The following is a 20,781-nucleotide window of genomic DNA, read 5'->3' on the forward strand; positions in this document are numbered from 1 at the left end:
TGACAGTACTACTGTATTTCTGATTTTTTAACTCCACTTTTTACTTCCTATGGGATCCAAAAGGCAAATGCACAAAAGGTAATGATAAATCGGTGGTTTTGGACTCATATAAATATGCAATTTAGGATAAGAACTACATAAAGATGGAGGGGTGGAGGGGTATAGAACATAGCTTATGTATACTACTGAAGTTAAGTTGTTACCAAAGCAAATGAGAATGTTACAGATTTCAGATGTTAAATTTGAGCCCCATGTTACCTAAAAATAAGAAAATATCAGCGGATATCCAAGCTCATAGAGACGGAAATTAGAGTACAGGTTACCAGTGGCAAGAGCCAAGGGGAATGGAGAATTAGTGCAAAATGGGTATAGGTTTCTGTTTGGGAAGATAGGAAAGTTTTAGTGATGAAAAGTAGTGAGATTACCACAGCACAATGAATGTGATTTATCTCACTGAATGGCATGCTTGGGAGTGGTTGAGATGGGGAAGTTTTATGTTATATACATGTTCCCATGATTTAAAAGAAAAAAGAAGCAAAGAAAGACCAACTAAAGAGACAAAGATGATCAAAGGCAATACCTGATACTGGATAGGATCTAACAAAGGAGGAAAGAAGGCTCAAAGGGACATTATTGAGACATATGGAAAAAAAAATGGAATATAGACTGTAAGCTTAATAACAATGCTAAATTTCTTGAACTGGGTAACTTCACTTAAAGTGGATACATAAGTTAATACCCTTGTTCTTAGCAAATGCACATGGCAGTATTAAAAGCATGATGCATTCAACCTATACTCAAGGATTCAGAAAATGGATTGCTAAATAGACAGATGTATAGATAGATGATAGATAGATAGATAGATAGATAGATAGATAGATAGATACTGCAAATGTGGCAAAATGCTAAAATTGGTGGATCTGGGTATCTGAGGATATATGTTAGAGTTCCTTGTATGGGATTTATATTATTTTTGTAACTGTCCTGTAAGTTTGAGAGTATTTCAAAATAAAAAGTTCAAAATTAAAAAAAATTCTAGTATTAAACCTCAGAACATATTAATTATTGATGGTTTGGAGATCATGTCCAAACCATCTTCATTAACAGGGATGTTCAATGTCTACATGTACGATGAACAAACAAACGGATGAGGCAGCTTAAGTACAGACAAGTGGAAGACCTGAATTAAATTATTCAGTGCATTAACTATGTATTATAGTCGTTTTCAGCGGGGAGTTGGTTATACTAAAAGAGTATTTTTGGAGGGCCTGGACACACAAGTAAAGGGCAGAGCCTACCAAACCTGTTTCTAAAACCAATCTCTCCCGCTGTCCACCAGGGAACAACTCACAACCTCTCACAAAACAGAAAATTAGTCTTTAGATGTGACAAGTTTAAATGGTCTTAGAGTTTTAAAATTGGGATATGCTACTGAAGTTTGTTTCTAAGCCAGTTTGCAATTTGAAATGCATGTTCTTATGTATAATGTTGATTCACAGGCTAGCCAACAACAACAACAACAAAATACATTAAACAACAAACAACCCAAAATGTCCACTAGGACTCCACTAAGTTTTAAGTCTTGGGAGCATAAGGCCATGAAATACTTGAGGAAAATAGAAAAAAACAGAAAAAATCAACAAGAAAATCTCCTATTTACCCCCACCCCCATCCCCAACCCATTTCCTGGCTACAGGACTACTTCAAATGGAAATTTGAGAAGTAGTAAAAATTTATCATTGGCTCTCTCCTATCTCCCTTTGTGTACTCTTCTCCCACTTCTTAATGTCCTTTATTTCCAGGTTCTTGGATGCCCTCATCTTAATAATGGCAGCTATCATTCATTGGGTACTTACTATGAGTCAAGCACTGAGCTAACTCAGAGAGAGTAAGGAGTATACAGTCGTGGCAAAGCCAAGATGGAGCCCAAGTCTGCTTTACTCTGAAGTCCATGCTCTTAAACACTAGACTATACACATTCCCTACTCTGAGATGGGTCCTGCCTGTTGTGAGACTTCAGCCCCTCCCTATCACAGACTAAAGAGCTCCAGGCTGAAAACTGCCTGCCTCTTTTACTCTCCAATAAGGAAAGCCATCTCCTTATTGTAGCTAATCTCCCTTAGGTGACAAGCAGGAATGTAATCTGAAGTAAGTCATGGTAATTCTTAACCTTTCCAGAGGTGGTTGTATCTTCAAAAGGGGCACACACTATTATAAGTTCAGGCAGCTAATAAGAGTAAGAAGTGGAAAAAAAAAAAAAAAAAAAGGATGCAGGAAAAGAGTATATATTTTTGGATAGGGTGGAAAAACGGAAGGACAGGCAGGACTCTCTTAGGAGTTTGCCTCCAGGGTCAGTACCTCTAATAGAGATCACATTTTTCACAATTTCTAGCCTTCTTTTACATTTTAATCCACAGCTTCAGAGAAATAAAATAAAGCAACAATACATAATTGGCATGCAATAAATTCCTACCTTTATTTACCATGTGATGAAACCAAAGCCAAGGACAGGCAATATGAAACTATATAACAAACGGCAGGCAGCCTGGGAAATGGTAACTCCAGAACTTCTAACTCCCGGGCAGTATACTTTCTTTTAGGAGCCTAAGATCCAAATTACCCATTTACCTTTCTTTTCTGTATATGGTCTGCCTGCATGAAATCAAAATTGAGTAAATAAGGATATAAACACACAGGAATTTGGCCAGGCAAAAATTTCCCTTTAAATATGACCAACTCCCACCAGAACTGGCTTCTAGAAAGATCTATTTCATAAAACAATTTAATCTATGTGTTTGTTTTGTAGTAACAGATAAGAATCCATCCTTTACTAAGAGATCATCATTATCCTTACCATTCCTCCACAATATTCAGTAGCTGCATCTTGGTTTAACTTGTGCTACCTAACAGTTCTAATAGACTGGCTTTTAAATAGACATTAGAATTAAAAAAAAAAAAAAAAAAAAAAACAAAAACAAAACTCCTGGATTTAACGTGTCTGTCCTCTGAGACCAGCAAAAGTGCAATTATAGAGCAACAGGGGTCAATATACCTCTTATCAAGAGTTCACCTTCTACTCTGATACCACACATTCTTGTAAGGGAACTCAGAAGATCAAACTGTTATCAAAAAAGCATATAAATAGATAAACTAAATGAAGGTAATGAAGAGAACATAATTAAATACTCCTGGGAAAGACAATTATCTTGCATCTTTCGAAAACAAACATTCAAAGAAACTTTTAGAAAGGACAAAGGGAAATGTTGTGAACCTCTAAGAATAAAACAAATAAAGACATTAATTTAAAAGAATTTCCCTCCTGGTAAATATAAAAGCAAAATATTTTCTCTGGTTCTTTCCAGCAACATTAAAAAGTGAAATGCACCTATTTAGAGGAAAACATATGGGCCCAAATACATTTTTGACCAAAAAGCAGAAATCACAGTCTATGAAAATCATAATTGAAAACAAAGCCTATCATTCTGTTAGACACATCAATTTATAACCTCCATGTCTTGTAATTGCCCAGTATTTATTCATATATTTACATTAAAATAAAATAATTCTAATCCAAGTAAAATAACCCCTGAAAGATTTTTTTCTTCCTAGGAGGTTTAAATCTATTGTTCAGAGCAGCAACAACATATCAGAAAGGGAAATAGTCTATTTTTTCTAAAACTTTTTATTTATTTTTTGATCCTTAATAAATATGGATAATCTACTATCTACTATGTTCTAAAGGAGACAGACAAATAGCAGGAGTATATGAAATGTATTTTCATTTCCTAAAACATATAGAACAATAACTTATTACCTCCAGGAGAAGGGATGATTTATTACAAATTTTTATCTTTTGCCATTCCTTTTTCCCTTCTATATGATTCAGTTATTTACTTGTCCTGCTTTCTACTTATTTGTCAAATCAGTATTCACAGCTGGGGACATTGGTAATCAACTTTCACAACTATACTATTATTGTAACTAGTCAATAATGGAAACAATCTGATTTTGGCTAACTTCTATACTATACAGTTAACTTAATAAAAGGAACCTGTGTTTTTCTATTGCAATGTTAGAAATATCCTTCTAAACTGCTTACTTTCTATAAGCATGCCACCACTACCTCATTGTAGTAAACTTTAGAAAATGTTGAGATTCCAAAGGGCTGCGTACAAACCAAATGGCATCCTAGCCTTGTCAGGCAGAGCGCCTCATTTCGACTTCTCTCACACCCTCTAGCGTTTGCAAAGCTCATCTGTCTGATTATCCTTTTACCTCACTGAACAAGAGCTTGGCTAAGTCCTGCCCATTTATGACATCACCCCCATCATCAACCACTGCGAGGTGAAGCTTTAACTTCAGACTTGGAGGTGGGCTGTGTGCAGTAAACTGGAATGCTCTCTGCCGCTCACTCCTCAGTATAGGAGTGATCCGAAGCAGGACAAGCTCAGCCTGCAGCTGCTGTTGGCTTTGTGTGGACTGGACGCGGCGCTTGGGAGAGGGGGGAGGGTTAATACTCCAGTTCACAGTCAATGGAATCACAGCCATAGCGGCAGTATATATAGGATTGCTTTTGCTCGTCTTCCTGGTAAGTGTTTTCTATGTTTTTCCTTTTGATTGTCCCAGAAAGTTTGCTTAGTTACTTCTCTAGAAAGAAATGACTTGGTACCATGAGGCATCCAAATAGGAACGTTTGCTCTGTCACCAGTACAAGCAATATATGTGCGTGCAAGCAGCAAGGAAAAAATTTGACTATATGTCCAGATGCAAGAAGTTTCTTAAAACCTTCTTTTATTTTTTTTTAAATAAATGACTATTTTCTTCTTGAGTAGCTACCGTTTGAAAAGAGTTATGGAAAACAGCAAGCTGGAAACTCAAATGTTAAATATTAAAGAATTCCAGACAGATTTTTCACAAATAGGAAAGCAAAAGGTCTTGCTAACTTGGGGTGTACTGTATGTGTGGTATGATCACAATCGCTGTTTTAACAACCGTGAAAGAAAATCAATAATCCCTCAGCCCATGAGTACGCAGTACATGAAAAGCATACATCTTGCTCACAGCTAGCCGAGCTACTCCTGGAGACTTATGTGCCTCAGTAAAGGATTAACAGCTACACCTAGATTTTAAAGCTTGCACTGCTATCCTGCTAGAGCTGCTTCCAGCATTTCGGGCTTGCAAATCTAAACTAGTGAATTTGACCAAGAGGAGGGGGAGAATTTCTTCCAAACCATATTCCCTCTCCAGTAGAATGCCAAAATCCATTGCTTGGGCAAGTGTAGTATGTGACTAGCATAGTAATTGGCAAAGTCACTCAGAAAAACTAACAAAGCTCGGCCTGGAAGCTAAGCCTGATGTATGCATTGAGTTCGGGATGGCAAGGAAAAAATTAATAAATGAGTAGAGACCTAATCAAATGGGATATGCAAAGTATCCATTCACTTTCAACTTGTAATAGGAAAATCTTATATTGGAAGAAATACATTTATACTACATAGCTTTCCAAAAGTAGTTAAATTTATCTTTTCAAAAAAATTTTTCCAGTGAATTATATCTGAAACAAAATGGTTGCATAGAGGTAAAGAGTACACCAGGCCCATATTTTCTCAACATCTAGAGGGTTGGTTTTTAATTTCTTTTATTTTTTAGAATAAAAAAAAATCTTTGATATCTATCTGTTATGGAACCAAATTTTCTAATGGTTTTAGCCAAGTAGCTATTTAAAATTTTCTTAATAAATCTATCTGATTCAAAATGAACATTTGTTATTTTATTAGCAGGAAATAACATCAATAAAGGCACTAGAGAAGTGCTTCAGTGGTAGATATGTCTTTCATTCACCCCTTAACTGCATAAGAAAATCCTGATCGGCATAAACATAAAGAATGAATCTGTCTGTTTTCAGGTAGAATCACTTATGCCTGCACCAAAGTGACAGATGACTGAGTCTCATCTCTTTTGAAATGAGTAAAGAAAGAAATCATGCTTTAAAATTTCCACAATAAATTTTATAATATGTTACATACACACATATACACAAACACACGCATATATTTATTAACCTGAAATAAAAAGCAGGGTTTAAAAAATGTGATTGCATGCATTTAACTAGGAAAATTAAAATTTAATATTTTTTTAAATAGAGCACCACCAAAGCACATCAAATCCAAGAAAGACCAAGGATATTAGTGAATGAAAAAAAATGAATTAATTAATATTGTATTCTGCATTACTATCTATCAGTTAATAATTGTTTTCTTTTCATTTCTCTGCACTAGTACCCTCCCTTTAAAAATCAATTATGGTTAGGTTCAAACTGTCCAATTAAACATTCCTAAACATTAATATTTGTGAAATACATAATTGGGCAGCATGTAAAGTTTTTACAAAGAGAGAAAAACAGTTAGAAAATCTGTCATAACTGTATGTGGCAGAAAAATAGAAGGTATATTTCTTTTGCTTTCAAGTGTTAATTAAGGAGCCTCCAATTCTATCAAAACTTTTTCAGAGCTAAATGAAGCAGTGTGAAATAAATTTGGTTGAAATCTTGTGGCTGTCAGACTTTGTTAGCAAGCTATTAATTATCTTTACCCCAGTTTCTTTTCTGGACTATACTGCCCAATCAAATAGAAACTCCAATTATGCTCAGCATCTCCTGCCTAGGGACACAAGACCCTAATGAACATTCAGTATCTCCAGATGAAAAATACAATTATCAGCTTTAAACATGCAAGTGCACTGCGGAGAGATTTGTCTGTGCTTTTCTTGGCCAAGTACTCTAAGGCTTCCTTCTCTTTCTGGATTATTTTAAACAATTTAAAACCCTACAAAGATCAGTAGCAGACAACTTGCCTTGTCTTAACATTATGTTTCTCCTTTCTTGCTTTCTATTTTTGATATGCCAGTATTCATACCAATATTAAATTAAATATAGTCATTTAAAAATTATTTGGTTTAGAGTTGCCATTACAGAGGACCCCAACTTTTCCCCTTTTCTTTAAAGTGGGTAGGCTATGTAACAAAGAATGTGATTAATGGCAAGAGTCGGAGCTAACTTAAAAATTTGGTACAAACCCCCTTTAAATATCTTTTATTCAAACCAGCTTATTTAAAAAGCATTGTAAGTAATTTTTTAAAGTCAAATTAAGATCACCATAAATGAAGTCAATGAGGGGAAAAAAGATTCAGTAAATTTGTCAAAGGCTGAAATTTCTTCCATCCTTTTACCCTCTTCCCCTTTCCCTCCCACCCCCCACACCCACCCCCACCCTCCCTTTTGCCCCAGAGGCTTTTACTGTTCTTCTCAACGGGAGGCTTTGTGGTAATTAAACCGGAGAAAAACTGGCCGGCAGCGACCAACATCTGACTCGCGGCTCCTGAAAGCAGCGTTCTGGTAGAGTGTACCACCCCCCAGTGGGCAAAAACTCTACGGTAAATCTCTCAGCAATATTAGTCCTCAAAACTGCATTTTCTTTTCAGAGCACAAAAAGGAATGTTTCCCAGCTCCTTCCAACATTCTACCATTTGAAAAATTTATTAAAAATCAACAAACTGCTTGCTAACAGATGATTTTTAAATGTCTTCCAGAAAAATCCTTTTTCCTCTTGAGAACCAAAATAGGTGTAGTAAGCATTTCAGAAAACATTTTCTAGTTTCAAAATGCAGATAAACTTCACTAAATTTGGTCAACATTTAAATGAAAATATAGTTTTGAAATCCATTTCTATATTGTATTGAGAAAAACTCCAAAGAAAACAAATTTTAAGTAAAAATAAGGAAATATAGTTTAAGCAATAGCAAGTTTCATTTGTTTTGCAGATGCATAATCTCTCCTACTCTCTAAATTAACTGTCAGGAATATATAAAAAGACCTCTCTCTCCAGGTATTAGTTTGCCTAAATGCGAGGAGGGAGAAATTGCTCTCACTTGATGAGACAACGACAGCTTTTGTTCTTTATTCTTACACTTTACATGTGCACTAGTTACCTTGACAACTTTGGAAAGAAAACCCTCAGACTATCTTTGATTAAAAACCATTTTTAAAGTGTGCCACTAGACTGGATTGATCAATTTATGTGTTGTTGATTTTGTTCTTCATCTGGTTTGAATCAATAATACTCTATTCTGACATGAAAAACACAATGTTTGATGATTTTAGGTGTATTCACCAACTAGCACAGAGTGTGGCACACAGGATACCCAAATACATATTTGTTGAACTACATATTTAATATAAAGCCCACTAACCAAATTGAACTCATACAGTGAAATAAAAATGTCAAGTTTGCAATAGGAAAATGTTTGTGGTTTAATAAAAGTAAGCATTCTTTTCACTGCAATTGCTCAAAAGTCAGCACAAACTTAAAGCATGGCCTCCCTTTCTGCAGATCTCTCCTCACCTCTACCACTCCCTAAACTAATATCTTACACATTCTTAAAAGTCTTGGTTTTCTAATTCATTTAGTCTGGTTTAATGTCATAAAAGGAAACCGTATTCACTATGATGAAAGATAACAGCCTAGTTTGCATTTTTGTTTTAAAGATGCTTGCTTTAACTTTACAAACAAAATAATTGAAGCAGAATTAGATTCACTTATCACAAACCTGCCGGGGAAAAACAACCAGAAATATAAAAGGAGATAGCAAAAAATCATTTACTTTGCAACTTTTATCCCCTGTTCTCCATAAATGAAACAAAACCCTCTTCAGGCTCAAAAATAGTCTGAATAAAACCAAGTATGAAAAGGCACACTTGCTTCTCTGCCTCTCAGCAAACCCTTCAGACTTCATGACTCTCGAGAGGAGAGTTAGAGGTCCTTCTGCTTCTCTGGCATTAAACAAAAGAATTGGAACTTTCCTGAAATCTGATGATCGTGGAAAATTTAACTACCAGACAGGCTGCTTAGAAAGCATTTTGCTGTCACTATCAACTAACTTGATGTACTCCAGTTTTCAGTTTAACCATATATGTAGTTTTTTTGAAATATCATTTGCTTTTGCAAAGACTTAGCATTCACAGTTTGATCATTGCCTTGAGCTTTCTATCAGCAATTTAAGCCTTCATATATAGATTACTTTCATAAGACTAGATTAGGATTGCCTAAATTCCAATTTACTTATAAATAGTCACAAACTTGGATAGATTTGATTAAGCATCTGTTTTCTTCAACCTCAAGGTTATACTCAAAATAATAATGTAATTAATCTGGATTGAAAGTTATACATGCCAATCTATTTTTAGATTTAATATTTCAAACTTCCCAGTATTAAAAGATCATTACCATGAGGCAAATCATTAAAAGGAAACTAAAATCTCAAAGCCCTATACTCATTTTAAGGTTTTAAAAAAAATGAGCAATTATCAAGTGAAATCAAAATTAATTTTTAAAAAGGTAGTAAATAATGGATATAGGAAGTTGGCACCACCATCCTATAACTTCATCTTAATCTAAGTATTATTTTAAAAACATGAGAAATACCTTCTCATCTCAAACATTCTCACCTCCAAAATATTGTAGTAGCAGAGAAAGAATCATAAACATGTAGATTGTCTTCAGTTCTTGATTTTACTTAAATATTAGTTTCCCAAATCAGATACAACTTCTTAAATTAGACTAATTTTCCTAAAGTATTTCAAAATCCTTATTTATACATTTTCTTAGGTATATCATGAAATAAATTGGAGGCTTTTCACAGACTGATGATTGCATTATAAATGCAAAACAAAACAAAACAAAACACACCCCACAACTTTTATTTTAAAAAGAAACTGAATAGAAAGATCTCTATTAAAAATTTGATTTACCCATGAGGTGACTACAATTTTCTTCTTCTTGCTACAGTTTAAACTGTTATACACTCAAGTCGTGATTTCATTAAAAAATAATTTTAAAACATTCCATTAAATAACCAGGCTTCCATTTATGTTTTTCCCCATTAAGAATATTTTTCTAAAAGAAAATCGATCCTTTCTTGTTTAGAAGTAATGGCCTCTTTTAAACTCCTGCAGACGTAAAGTCTCTGAAGTCAATGTTGTGGAAGCCTGGACACAGTGTCCATGCTAGTGGGGGTCATTTTTCTCTTCATCATTCACCTGCAACTACAATGTCTTTATGTTCATGAAGATGTAGAGCCAGTTCAGAAAGGGAGAAAGGGGGAAGTCTAAGCACCAGGGCAGGATTGCTAATTTTCAGTGGTCACATCATTATAGCCTTTAATATGACCAAAAAAAGAAAGAAAAGAAAGGAAGCATATTGCACTATGGTTTCAAATATAAAAGAAGGGAAGGAGAAGAAATGAAATACAATCAAACATGAATTGAACTGTTTTGACCTTAAGGGGAATGTAAGAGGAACTATAAGCGGAATCCTCAATTCTGAAACAGTCTCCTGTTTAAATTTTAACTTTTGTTTTGATGCAATTTATGGAGAAGAGAACATTTTCGAAAAAATTGATGAGTTTTAATGCTTTCTGTTAATCCCACATTATTACCACTATCGTATTAATGGCAAATGTGAGTTTGCATATTAAACAGAGCAAAGAAAGCAGTTTAACAAATGTGAAATAGGAAAAATGAACAAATTAATCTTCCTTCTTTTCCACGCCAATTTAGACTGTCTTTTCTTTTTCTGGGTTAAAAATGTGAAAATCAATACATATTATCGAGTCTGATTTGGAGAAATATTTATAGTTCAGACACAAGCTAAAAGGCAGTTATATTTTATCTCTGGTTATCATTATGGTTATCATTTTGGTAACACTGTAGTCTGACTTGACTTGGGGAAAAATCAACAATTTTTAAATCCTCATTCAGCAGATTCATCAAATCAACTTGAAAGTGTATCCTGCCTCATGGATATTCCTAGAATATGAGAAATTACTTAATGTTGGTTACATTTTAAGCAAGCTCTCACTTGTTATTTCATAATTTTTTTTATTAGTTTCTAATGCAATTTAACAAAAGTAATTGTTTTCTAAGCTTAAATTAACCAAATTATTTTATAGGCTGAATAATTTTCAAGACTAGAAAACATTTACAGCAGAAAATTTTAAAAGTAACTTTGTCATTATTATTTTAACAGCTTGGTTTTCCAGTTTCACACACTAAGAAGGCAGTTTTCAAGAAAATATACTTACTGAAATTCAATAATAACAAGGAAAGCCCCAAAGGCATCACAGTAAAACCTCACATTAAACAATAAATCATTTAAACTTTCTTCTGTGGGCACTTTGCAATATTCACTAGGGATTATTTTATCCATCTGCTACTGCTATTTTTGCTTCAAGATATCTAAATAAAAATTTAAATGCATCTGCAATATTTTTTGTTTTCTTCTGTTAATGCAGTTAACCTAAGTCTATGACAGTGCTGGTATATATTGGCAAACTAAAAGAAACTAAATTTTCAAAGAGAACCAGAAACACAAATTCTGGCCTTGTTTAACATACCTTCACTACAGTGTTTGAATTCTGGAGCAGATGCTATCCTTGTTGAATGCCAGCTAATTGTTGGGGAAGAAGCAAATTGCTACTAACTTAGTTCTGAATTTCAAGGTCAAATATTTCCATGATACTCAAAATGTCCCTACATGTACAGAAAACACCTAAAGTGGGTGACTATCTAACAAATGCTGGTCCTACCTACCATCCACAACCCCCAAAAAAGTCTTCATGCATATTAGATAATGGCCAAAGCGGTCATCATTAAAATCACTGATCCCCTTAGTCTTCTTTCAGAAATGAAAAATACAGGTATTGGAAATTGGTGTGTTCACATTTCACTATAGAAAGAAATGCCCCATCATGTTTTAACATGCTTTCTAAATGGACATTACAAAGAGGTAGATTGGAATAATGTCCTTTCTATTCCAAATACAAATTGTTCAAGTTAAATTTACTACAAGAAAATTAAAATTATACTCTCTTGAAAAACTAATTATGACTTGAAATCCTATGCCACCTTTTGGCCAAGAATATCTGACTGCCTAAATTTCAAGATTACCAATTAGTGGTCAGAAACACCTCTAAGGAGGAAGGTGATGGTTTTCACATTTTACAACTGGGAAAATTGAGGCCTGCAGGCAGAATCCAACACTGAGCAAATCAAAAGAAAGGCTTCTAAAGAAAACTCTTCAACTCTTTAATTATATGACTTTGAAAAACCATGTTCAGAAATTTCTACAATGGCATTTCAGTCAAAAATCCTTTTTAAGTGTTTGCTCACCTATTTGACATGTACTTGTTATTTTTTTTCTTTTTAATAATTTTATCATTTTTTATCTAAGATTTAAAGTGAACTTTTAAAGACTGGCCTGAATTTGAAAGCTGCAGGAAGGTCTTACTGCTTTTGCTCCTGTGTTTAACTCAAAATGACAATGACAACCAGTTAACAATACAAATTATCTGGTGACAATTCCAACTTTGGCTCCTAATTTATTTATATTGTAAAATGGGGAGCATAAAAGTAAAGAGGTCATCTTTCAGTCAACTACTGTGATGAAAAAATGTGTTGCTTAAAGAAAGAACTCAAGTTAAATCTTTAAGAAATTTCTCCAGGATGTTAAAGTTCATTATTAATAGTTCATTACAACCTTTTACTTCCACAGGAGATGCTCAAACCCAGTATATTTTAAGGAAGAGTCATATAAAGAAAACCTAATATGCCTCTCTTTTTTTTCATGAAGAATATTTGAATTAAGTTTTCTTTACCTCTTAAAAAAGAATGCCTGTTCTTGAATAACGTGACTGCATCAGAAATTCTGAGAGAGCAGCAAGAAGCAAAAGCTGGAAATAGCTATTTCACAGCAGGTAATCATACCTCAGGATGTAGCTACTGTACAAAGTTTATTTTTGGATAATCCTGGATGGGAATAAAGGTGGGGGGATCCGACTGAAAAACCTATTACTATACAGGCCTTAGCATCATGAATGGCTTTCTTCATGAGGATCTGAAGTTACTATCTCTGACCACATTGCACCGAAGAGCCAATAAGAATTTCAAAGAGGGCAATTTCCGCTAAGGGAATTAAGCTACACAAAAGGAACCTTCACACAGAAACTATCAGAAAGGAAAAAAAAAAAAAAAAATACATAGGAAGCCATGTGTCCTACATAGTAACAGGAAGCTGAATTGTTTCTGGTCCCCACTTTAATGAGCTTGCCCACCATGCTGAACTACAGCAGGAATGTTCATTGACAACAGCAAGCCTGATCTGGAGGTGTGTGCGGCATAGGATTACTTGAATAAACAGTGAAGAACATTTACAAGGACTAAACAAGAGTTTATAAGTCTCAGTCCCTCACCAGGAAAATAATAATCTGTGCACTGGATTTTTTCATCCACGCAACATTTACCCACATCGTTCAATAAGGTAGGAAAAATACTGAAGTATTTTATTTTCATGCCTGAAATTATAAAGGCTAATATCTAAGAATGCAGAAGAGACTATATTACACAATAGATCAGTATAAATCTATAATTATCCAGCCAGGGGGAAAGCTGAATCATTTTGGATTAGAACTTGAAGAACTGATAAATGCATTATGAAAACATGTTATGAGATGGAATATAATGAAATATGTGGATAAAGCCCTTAAACTATGTAGTATGAGACATATAACAAAATAGGAACAGAAGAAAAAATATTCTAATATGAGATTGAATTTTCTACTTAGATTAGCTGTATATTTTAGTTATATAACTCTTTCCTACAGTAGATGAAAAAGATTCCATTTCATTTTCACTCTAGAAATGTCTCTTTAAAAATGTTTAATATTAGTAATGAAAGAAAAAGAAATAGCATTAATAATCAGAGCAACTTATTGGCCTAATTGGAATCCAGGATCTCAAGAGGCTGAATAACTAGTAAGAGAACAGATGGTTGCTACATGTTTCTACACCAGTATTGTCCTTTGCCTGATAAAAAGCAGACATAAAAATTTGGTTTTAAGAACAGTTCATTTATTATCTTTAAATATAACAAATCATATTCCTATGAGTGCCAATTCACTGTGAATATTAAGAAAAATTAGAAATCTGATTAGCTTGGTCAGTGACTGGCTACTCTCTCAAATATAATGAAAATTCTTTAGTATTTTGCTAGATTGTGTTAATTGCTAGATAAGAGTACACTATAAGCAACCAAAAAAATTCTACAGTATTAAAAATGATTATAGATGCTTTTAGTTCCGATGGTTGTTTTAAAATACTGTTTTCAGTATGCTGGCCTGACTGTTTTCTGTCTTTTCTTACTCAATCCATTTTAGGGCTCTGACATAACGGAAGCTACCTTCTGTAAAGACCTCACCACTGCTGACCATGATCAGCCCAGCCTGGAGCCTCTTCCTCATCGGGACTAAAATAGGGTTGTTCCTTCAAGTGGCACCTCTACCAGTCATGGCTAAACCCTGTCCATCAGTGTGTCGCTGTGATGCAGGTTTCATTTACTGCAATGATCGCTTTCTGACGTCCATTCCAACAGGAATACCAGAGGATGCTACAACTCTCTACCTTCAGAACAACCAAATAAACAATGCTGGGATTCCTTCAGATTTGAAAAACTTGCTGAAAGTAGAAAGAATATACCTATACCACAATAGTTTAGATGAATTTCCTACCAACCTCCCAAAGTATGTAAAAGAATTACATTTGCAAGAAAATAACATAAGGACTATCACTTATGATTCACTTTCAAAAATTCCCTATCTGGAAGAATTACATTTAGATGATAATTCGGTCTCTGCTGTTAGCATTGAAGAAGGAGCATTCCGAGACAGCAACTATCTCCGACTGCTCTTCCTGTCCCGTAACCACCTTAGTACAATCCCCTGGGGTTTGCCCAGGACTATAGAAGAACTACGCTTGGATGATAATCGCATATCCACTATTTCATCACCATCCCTTCAAGGTCTTACTTGCCTAAAACGCCTAGTTTTAGATGGAAACCTGTTGAATAACCATGGCTTAGGTGACAAAGTTTTCTTCAACCTAGTCAACTTGACTGAACTGTCACTGGTACGGAATTCCCTGACTGCTGCACCAGTAAATCTTCCAGGCACAAATCTGAGGAAGCTTTATCTTCAAGATAACCACATTAATCGGGTGCCTCCACATGCTTTTTCTTATCTAAGGCAGCTGTATCGACTTGATATGTCCAATAATAACCTAAGTAATCTGCCTCAGGGTATCTTTGATGATTTGGAAAATATAACCCAACTGATTCTTCGCAACAATCCATGGTATTGTGGGTGCAAGATGAAATGGGTGCGTGACTGGTTACAATCACTACCTGTGAAGGTCAATGTACGCGGGCTCATGTGCCAAGCCCCAGAAAAAGTCCGGGGCATGGCAATCAAGGACCTCAGTGCGGAACTGTTTGATTGTAAGGACAGTGGAGTTGCAAGCACCATTCACATAACCACTATAATACCCAACACAGTGAATCCTCCTGCTCAAGGACAGTGGCCAGCTCCAGTGACTAAACAACCCGACATTAAAAACCCCAAGCTCACTAAGGATCAGCGAACCACAGGGAGTCCAGCAAGAAAAACAATTACAATTACTGTGAAATCTGTCACCTCTGAGACAATTCATATCTCTTGGAAACTTGCTCTACCCATGACTGCTTTAAGACTCAGCTGGCTCAAACTGGGACACAGCCCAGCATTTGGATCTATAACAGAAACTATCGTAACAGGGGATCGCAGTGAATACTTGGTCACAGCCCTGGAGCCTGATTCACCCTATCGTGTATGCATGGTTCCCATGGAAACCAGTAACCTCCACCTATATGATGAAACGCCCGTTTGTATTGAGACAGAAACTGCACCTCTTCGAATGTACAACCCCACAACCACCCTCAATCGAGAGCAAGAGAAAGAACCTTACAAAAATCCCAGTTTACCTTTGGCTGCCATCATCGGTGGGGCTGTGGCCCTGGTGACCATTGCCCTTCTTGCTTTAGTATGCTGGTACGTTCACCGGAATGGATCGCTCTTCTCAAGGAACTGTGCATATAGCAAAGGGAGGAGAAGAAAGGACGACTATGCGGAAGCTGGCACTAAGAAGGACAACTCCATCCTGGAAATCAGGGAGACTTCTTTTCAGATGTTACCAATAAGCAATGAACCCATCTCAAAGGAGGAGTTTGTAATACATACCATATTTCCTCCTAATGGAATGAATCTGTACAAAAATAATCACAGTGAAAGCAGTAGTAACCGCAGCTACAGAGACAGTGGTATTCCAGACTCAGACCACTCACACTCATGATGCTAAAGGACTCGTGGCAGACTCTGTTTGGTTTTTTAAAACCTAAGGGGGGTGATGGTAGGATCCCTGTTCTACTGCAAAACACTGGAAAAAGAGATGGAAAAAAAAAGCAATGTACTGTACATTTGCCATATAATTTATATTTAAGAACTTTTTATTAAAAGTTTCAAATTTCAGGTTACTGCTGCGATTGATGTAGTGGAAATGCCTGAACACAATTCTATATTTTAGTATTTTTTAGTAATTTGTACTGTATTTTCCTTGCAAATATTGAAGTTACAAACCATTTACTTTTGTGTTCTACTGAGTAAGATGACTTGTTGACTGTGAAAGTGAATTTTCTTGCTGTGTTGAACAATCAGGACTGCGTTCACTTGAGATCCTTGTAGTATAAGCACAGGCCATTTTTCACTTTGGTATTAATAAAATGTAAAGAAAAAAAGCTGGCTGAATGAGAAAAGTTAAATTTCAAAAACTGTTAGGAAATAATGTTCCAACTATTAAATTTGTATTATCTCAGTGGTATTCAATAAATCAAAATATGTGAAGTAATGGGCAATATCAAATTTGCTGCATATCTCCATTTTTGCTCTAGACAAATTAGATATCCTTAAGAAAGCAAGCTTATCTTCTAAACTTATTACATGAGCTGGCATAAAAAGGAGTGTGAGGTCTGTTGTTGGAGTCACTGTTAACAAAGCTTTGAGAATAAAAGACTTCACAAAATATGAATGAGTGGGCTTCCAAGTTAGGGGAGGAAATGTGTACTTAAGAAAAACATAAAGACTTGCATAGTGTAATGAACATAAATACCAGAATTGCATTTTGGTTTTACTCATACTACCCTGATTTTTGAAAAGTGAATTCTAAACACATAATTGGTAGTGTTTATGATGTTTTTATCATAAAGGATGTCAAAAAGAAAACATATAATTATTTAAAAGATAGCATAACCATAAGCAATTCACCTCTGCAATACAGAGAAAGTAGTACTGTAAAAAGGTGAGAATTTAAAAGAAAAATATTAGAAATCAAATTTAGATCTGGTATGTGTAAAATGTTTTCACACTGTACATAAATGTTCAATTTACTTTCACAATGATCAAGAATACTGCCCATTACTGTCACAGTTTTCCAGATATTACATAATGAACTTGTAATGTAACATTTCTTCCTTGCTTCCTACTGAATTGTGAGCTAATACTTGTTTAAAAATCACATCACCTTTCTGTTGCCATGATGATGATTATTATTTCAACAAAGAAACCAAAGTGCATTGTACGCCCTTTGGCCAGTCTTGTATGTGCCTTGATCCAACGCTACATGTATTCAGCTTTTAAAACTCAACAAATTTTTCATACTTCCTTAAATATGAAAAATTATAGTCTTATTGCTGAATAAAACTTTTAAAAAGTACAGAATAATTGTGTTTGCTTTTTCGTGATTATATTACTATCATTAAAGTAGCAAATTGCCCAGCACATTAGTCCTAAGCACCCCATGTATTTTTCTAGGTATAACTATAAAAATTAGCTATAAATAAAAAGAAAATTAGCAATATCTTGAGTTTTCGTATCATTTTACTTCAAAGAATTCAATGTTTCATGCATAAATCTATTTTCCTAACAGTTCTGTGGGGCACTTTATTTTAATTTACTCTATAGATGGAAAAATTCAGTAGTTTCATGACTTTTCCCACTATGTACACTGCTGCCATTGTCCTCACTGACATATTTTAAGGAGGTCTTTAAAAAACTAGTATTTCTTAAAATAGCATTTTGGTAGTGTGAGTTGGCATCAGGATTTGAAATTTCACCTCTACCAGTTACTACGTATGTACTTAAAAACCAACTACTTGTTCCTTTTAGCTCAGTTTCCTTATCTGTAAAATACCATCCACCCTCCCAGTGTTGTTGTGAGGATAAAATGAGATGATGTGCATGAAAACTGTACAATGTTCTACAAGATGTAAGTTACTACTATTGTGGTGAAGAAAACGTTGCTATGTGTTTCCAGAGGATTGTTAGATGTTGCTGCTTCTACTACTCTGCTAACCAAGAAACATCTCCAACTGACTATGAAACTTCATTAATCATTTGCCATCTTCAATGTTTCCCAATACTTCCTCTTTTTGACTTCCTCTTAAGGAACATAGCTGTTTTCTAGGAACAATTTAAAGACAAATGTGATTACTATTAAATATAGGAATCATTTTCTGAAGGAAGTTTTGACTTTGCTTCTAAAGGTTTTGAGTAGTTCAGCTACACTTCTGCCATAAGTCAGGGAAAGGAATAAAATGTTCCATAAAGTCCCTATAAAACTATGAGCTTATAAATAGCCACAAACCAACAGATAATATATTGACTATTTTCTATTTAGTATACCTTTCATGAGCACATAAAATTTTATGTAAATTTTATGTATGTTCTAATATATATATGCCTTTTGTCTATCTTTACCTGGGATAGATTAGAAAAGTTTTCCACCAGCAAAAATACAGTGTCCCAACAGGGTGAAAGTTTATTTTTACTTAAGCTTGCTGTAAGATACAAATATCAAGACACAAGTCACCACTTTAAAGGACATTAAATAAATAAACTATAGACAGCGTTCCATTTGTTCCAAACTAAACGTTCACAGTTTTTACTAATAAAACTAAATCAGGCTCTAAAAGAGAAAATTATAGGAAAAAATCCAATCCTGAATACATAGCATATCGATTTAACAAAAGTACAACTGGGGAAACTAAAAACTCTATCCCTTTCTGAATATTGGGCAAAAACAAAAAATTGTTTTTGGGTGCACTCACTTGAAAACCACATTAAATCACACTCTTGTTCCCTACTAACAACAATACTGTGCTCTACCTTTTAGCAAATTCCCCTATGCCAAATGAACTATTAAAAACCCTGCTTTACTACATACAGTTTCTGACTATTTGACATGCCAACATGACAATTTTCATAAGGAATCCAAAGAGACCTACATGCTCTAAAGCACCTGAAGCGTGGGTGCTAAAGGCTCCAATCCAAAACTGAATGTACTGTATTATTAGCTCATGTGCTGCTAAAAATGGTAATGGCATTTAAAATTCTCATTTTTTTCTCCTACTTAGCATTGATTTAGCATAATCTTGTAATTACTACCGTACTTTTTGATTTTGGACTTTGGTTAAATTGGCAAAAAGTAACTCATGTTATCAATCACTTCCTTAAGAACTTCAAAGCTCTCTACAAATAGTCTTACAAGACAATGACTTACTGAGTGGCTTCTATATGATAAACAGCAGAGGCTTTGCCTTCTAAGTACTGTGCCAGCTAGAGATTTAAGGAATAAACATATAATCTAATGAAAGTTTACTGCTCCTGTAGTACAGAGGAAGAAACAATTGCAAACATTTGGATGAATCAAGGATGACTTCAGAAAGGAGGTAAAATTAGAATAGGTGTTGAAGGATAAGAAGGAATTGAAAATAGCAAGAAAAGCCGATGGAAAGAAAATGGTGAACAAAGTCATGGAGCTAGGAAAAGAAAGAGCAATGTTTCTCAATCCTGGCTTTGGTTAGATTCACTTGGGAAGATTTTATTAAGAAAACAAGGTCTCAATACAGGCCTACTAAATTAAAATTCCTCAGGTTAATGCTGGGCATTTATATTTTTTAAAAAGTCCAAAGGTGATTCTGATGTACACTGGGGTTGAGATACGTGGGGAAAGTCTGATAGCCCACCTGAAATACAAAGTCCATGAAAGAGGTAAGGCTGGAAAAAATTTTTTATGTCAGGTTTCATAGTATTTAATTCCAAGCTGAGAAATCTGCATGATCTTGTTTGGCAATGGTTTTTGAGCAGGTGTATAAATAAGCAGTATACTTTAGAAATATTTTGTAGTAATAGAAAATATTGCATGAAGGCTAAATGGAGAAAAACTGGAACAACTTAAAATCCATATCTAAGAGGCTGTTATTAAAATTGAGAGGGTGGATGATGTCGCTAGGGAGTGAAAGGAGAAAAAGATGGGCCAAAGGAACACCTACCCTTTGTAGAGGTAGAAGAAGGAAGAGAAGTCCCAAAGGAAACAAAGTAAAGGATCACAGTGCAGGAAGAATAATCATGAGAAGAAAATATCAAGAACTCAAGGAGGATGTCAAATACATAGCCAGGGTAAAGATTTGGAAGAAGACACAAAATATGGGTAAAAAGGGTACCATCAGAGAGTGCTGAAAGCAGTTCCTGATGAGTAATGATGCAAAAGCCAGACTGTAGGGTGTGGAAGGAAAATGAAAGCTAAGAAAATAGAAACCATCCATTAAGGATATTATTTTAATAAGCTAGGAGATAAAGGGGTCTTGGTTGGTCATGGGGAGTAGTACAGATAAAAAGGAAGTGAATAACCAGGAAGATTTATTGGCCTCAGGAATAAGATGGAGTATAGAGAGATGAATCTATAATGAAGGCAAGGAGGATATTTAACAGGAGAAAAAATTGAGATACACAAGAGGTGTGGCCGAGGTC

The 20,781-nt window shown here is 34.9% G+C and overlaps 2 protein-coding genes across 9 annotated transcripts in view; one reads left to right on the plus strand and one right to left on the minus strand.

Annotated features, from left to right (window-relative positions):
• MACROD2 (mono-ADP ribosylhydrolase 2) overlaps positions 1–20,781 on the minus strand; it is a 2,227,780-nt gene that overhangs the window by 1,802,786 nt on the left and 404,213 nt on the right. The gene's annotated exons all lie outside the window — the stretch shown is intronic.
• On the plus strand, positions 4,388–17,778 carry FLRT3 (fibronectin leucine rich transmembrane protein 3). 3 transcript variants are annotated; one of them, XM_037811781.1, is made up of 4 exons: positions 4,569–4,588; positions 7,286–7,431; positions 12,606–13,370; positions 14,266–17,778. In XM_037811781.1, the coding sequence occupies exon 4, from the start codon at positions 14,318–14,320 to the stop codon at positions 16,268–16,270; it is 1,953 nt and encodes a 650-aa protein (XP_037667709.1). In that variant the 5' UTR covers positions 4,569–4,588; positions 7,286–7,431; positions 12,606–13,370; positions 14,266–14,317; the 3' UTR covers positions 16,271–17,778. The 3 variants fall into 3 exon arrangements, with proteins under 3 accessions (XP_037667708.1, XP_037667710.1, XP_037667709.1); XM_037811780.1 differs by lacking the exon at positions 7,286–7,431 and having other exon boundaries at positions 4,388–4,588; XM_037811782.1 differs by lacking the exon at positions 7,286–7,431 and having other exon boundaries at positions 4,388–4,588; positions 12,606–12,807.

This window comes from Choloepus didactylus, chromosome 19 (assembly GCF_015220235.1).
Source record: "Choloepus didactylus isolate mChoDid1 chromosome 19, mChoDid1.pri, whole genome shotgun sequence".
In the NCBI taxonomy this organism is placed as follows: Eukaryota; Metazoa; Chordata; class Mammalia; order Pilosa; family Megalonychidae; genus Choloepus; species Choloepus didactylus.

Coding starts and splice junctions, on each gene's coding strand:
- FLRT3 (XM_037811780.1), top strand. CDS start 14,318: ATGATCAGCCCAGCCTGGAGCCTCTTCCTCATCGGGACTAAAATAGGG.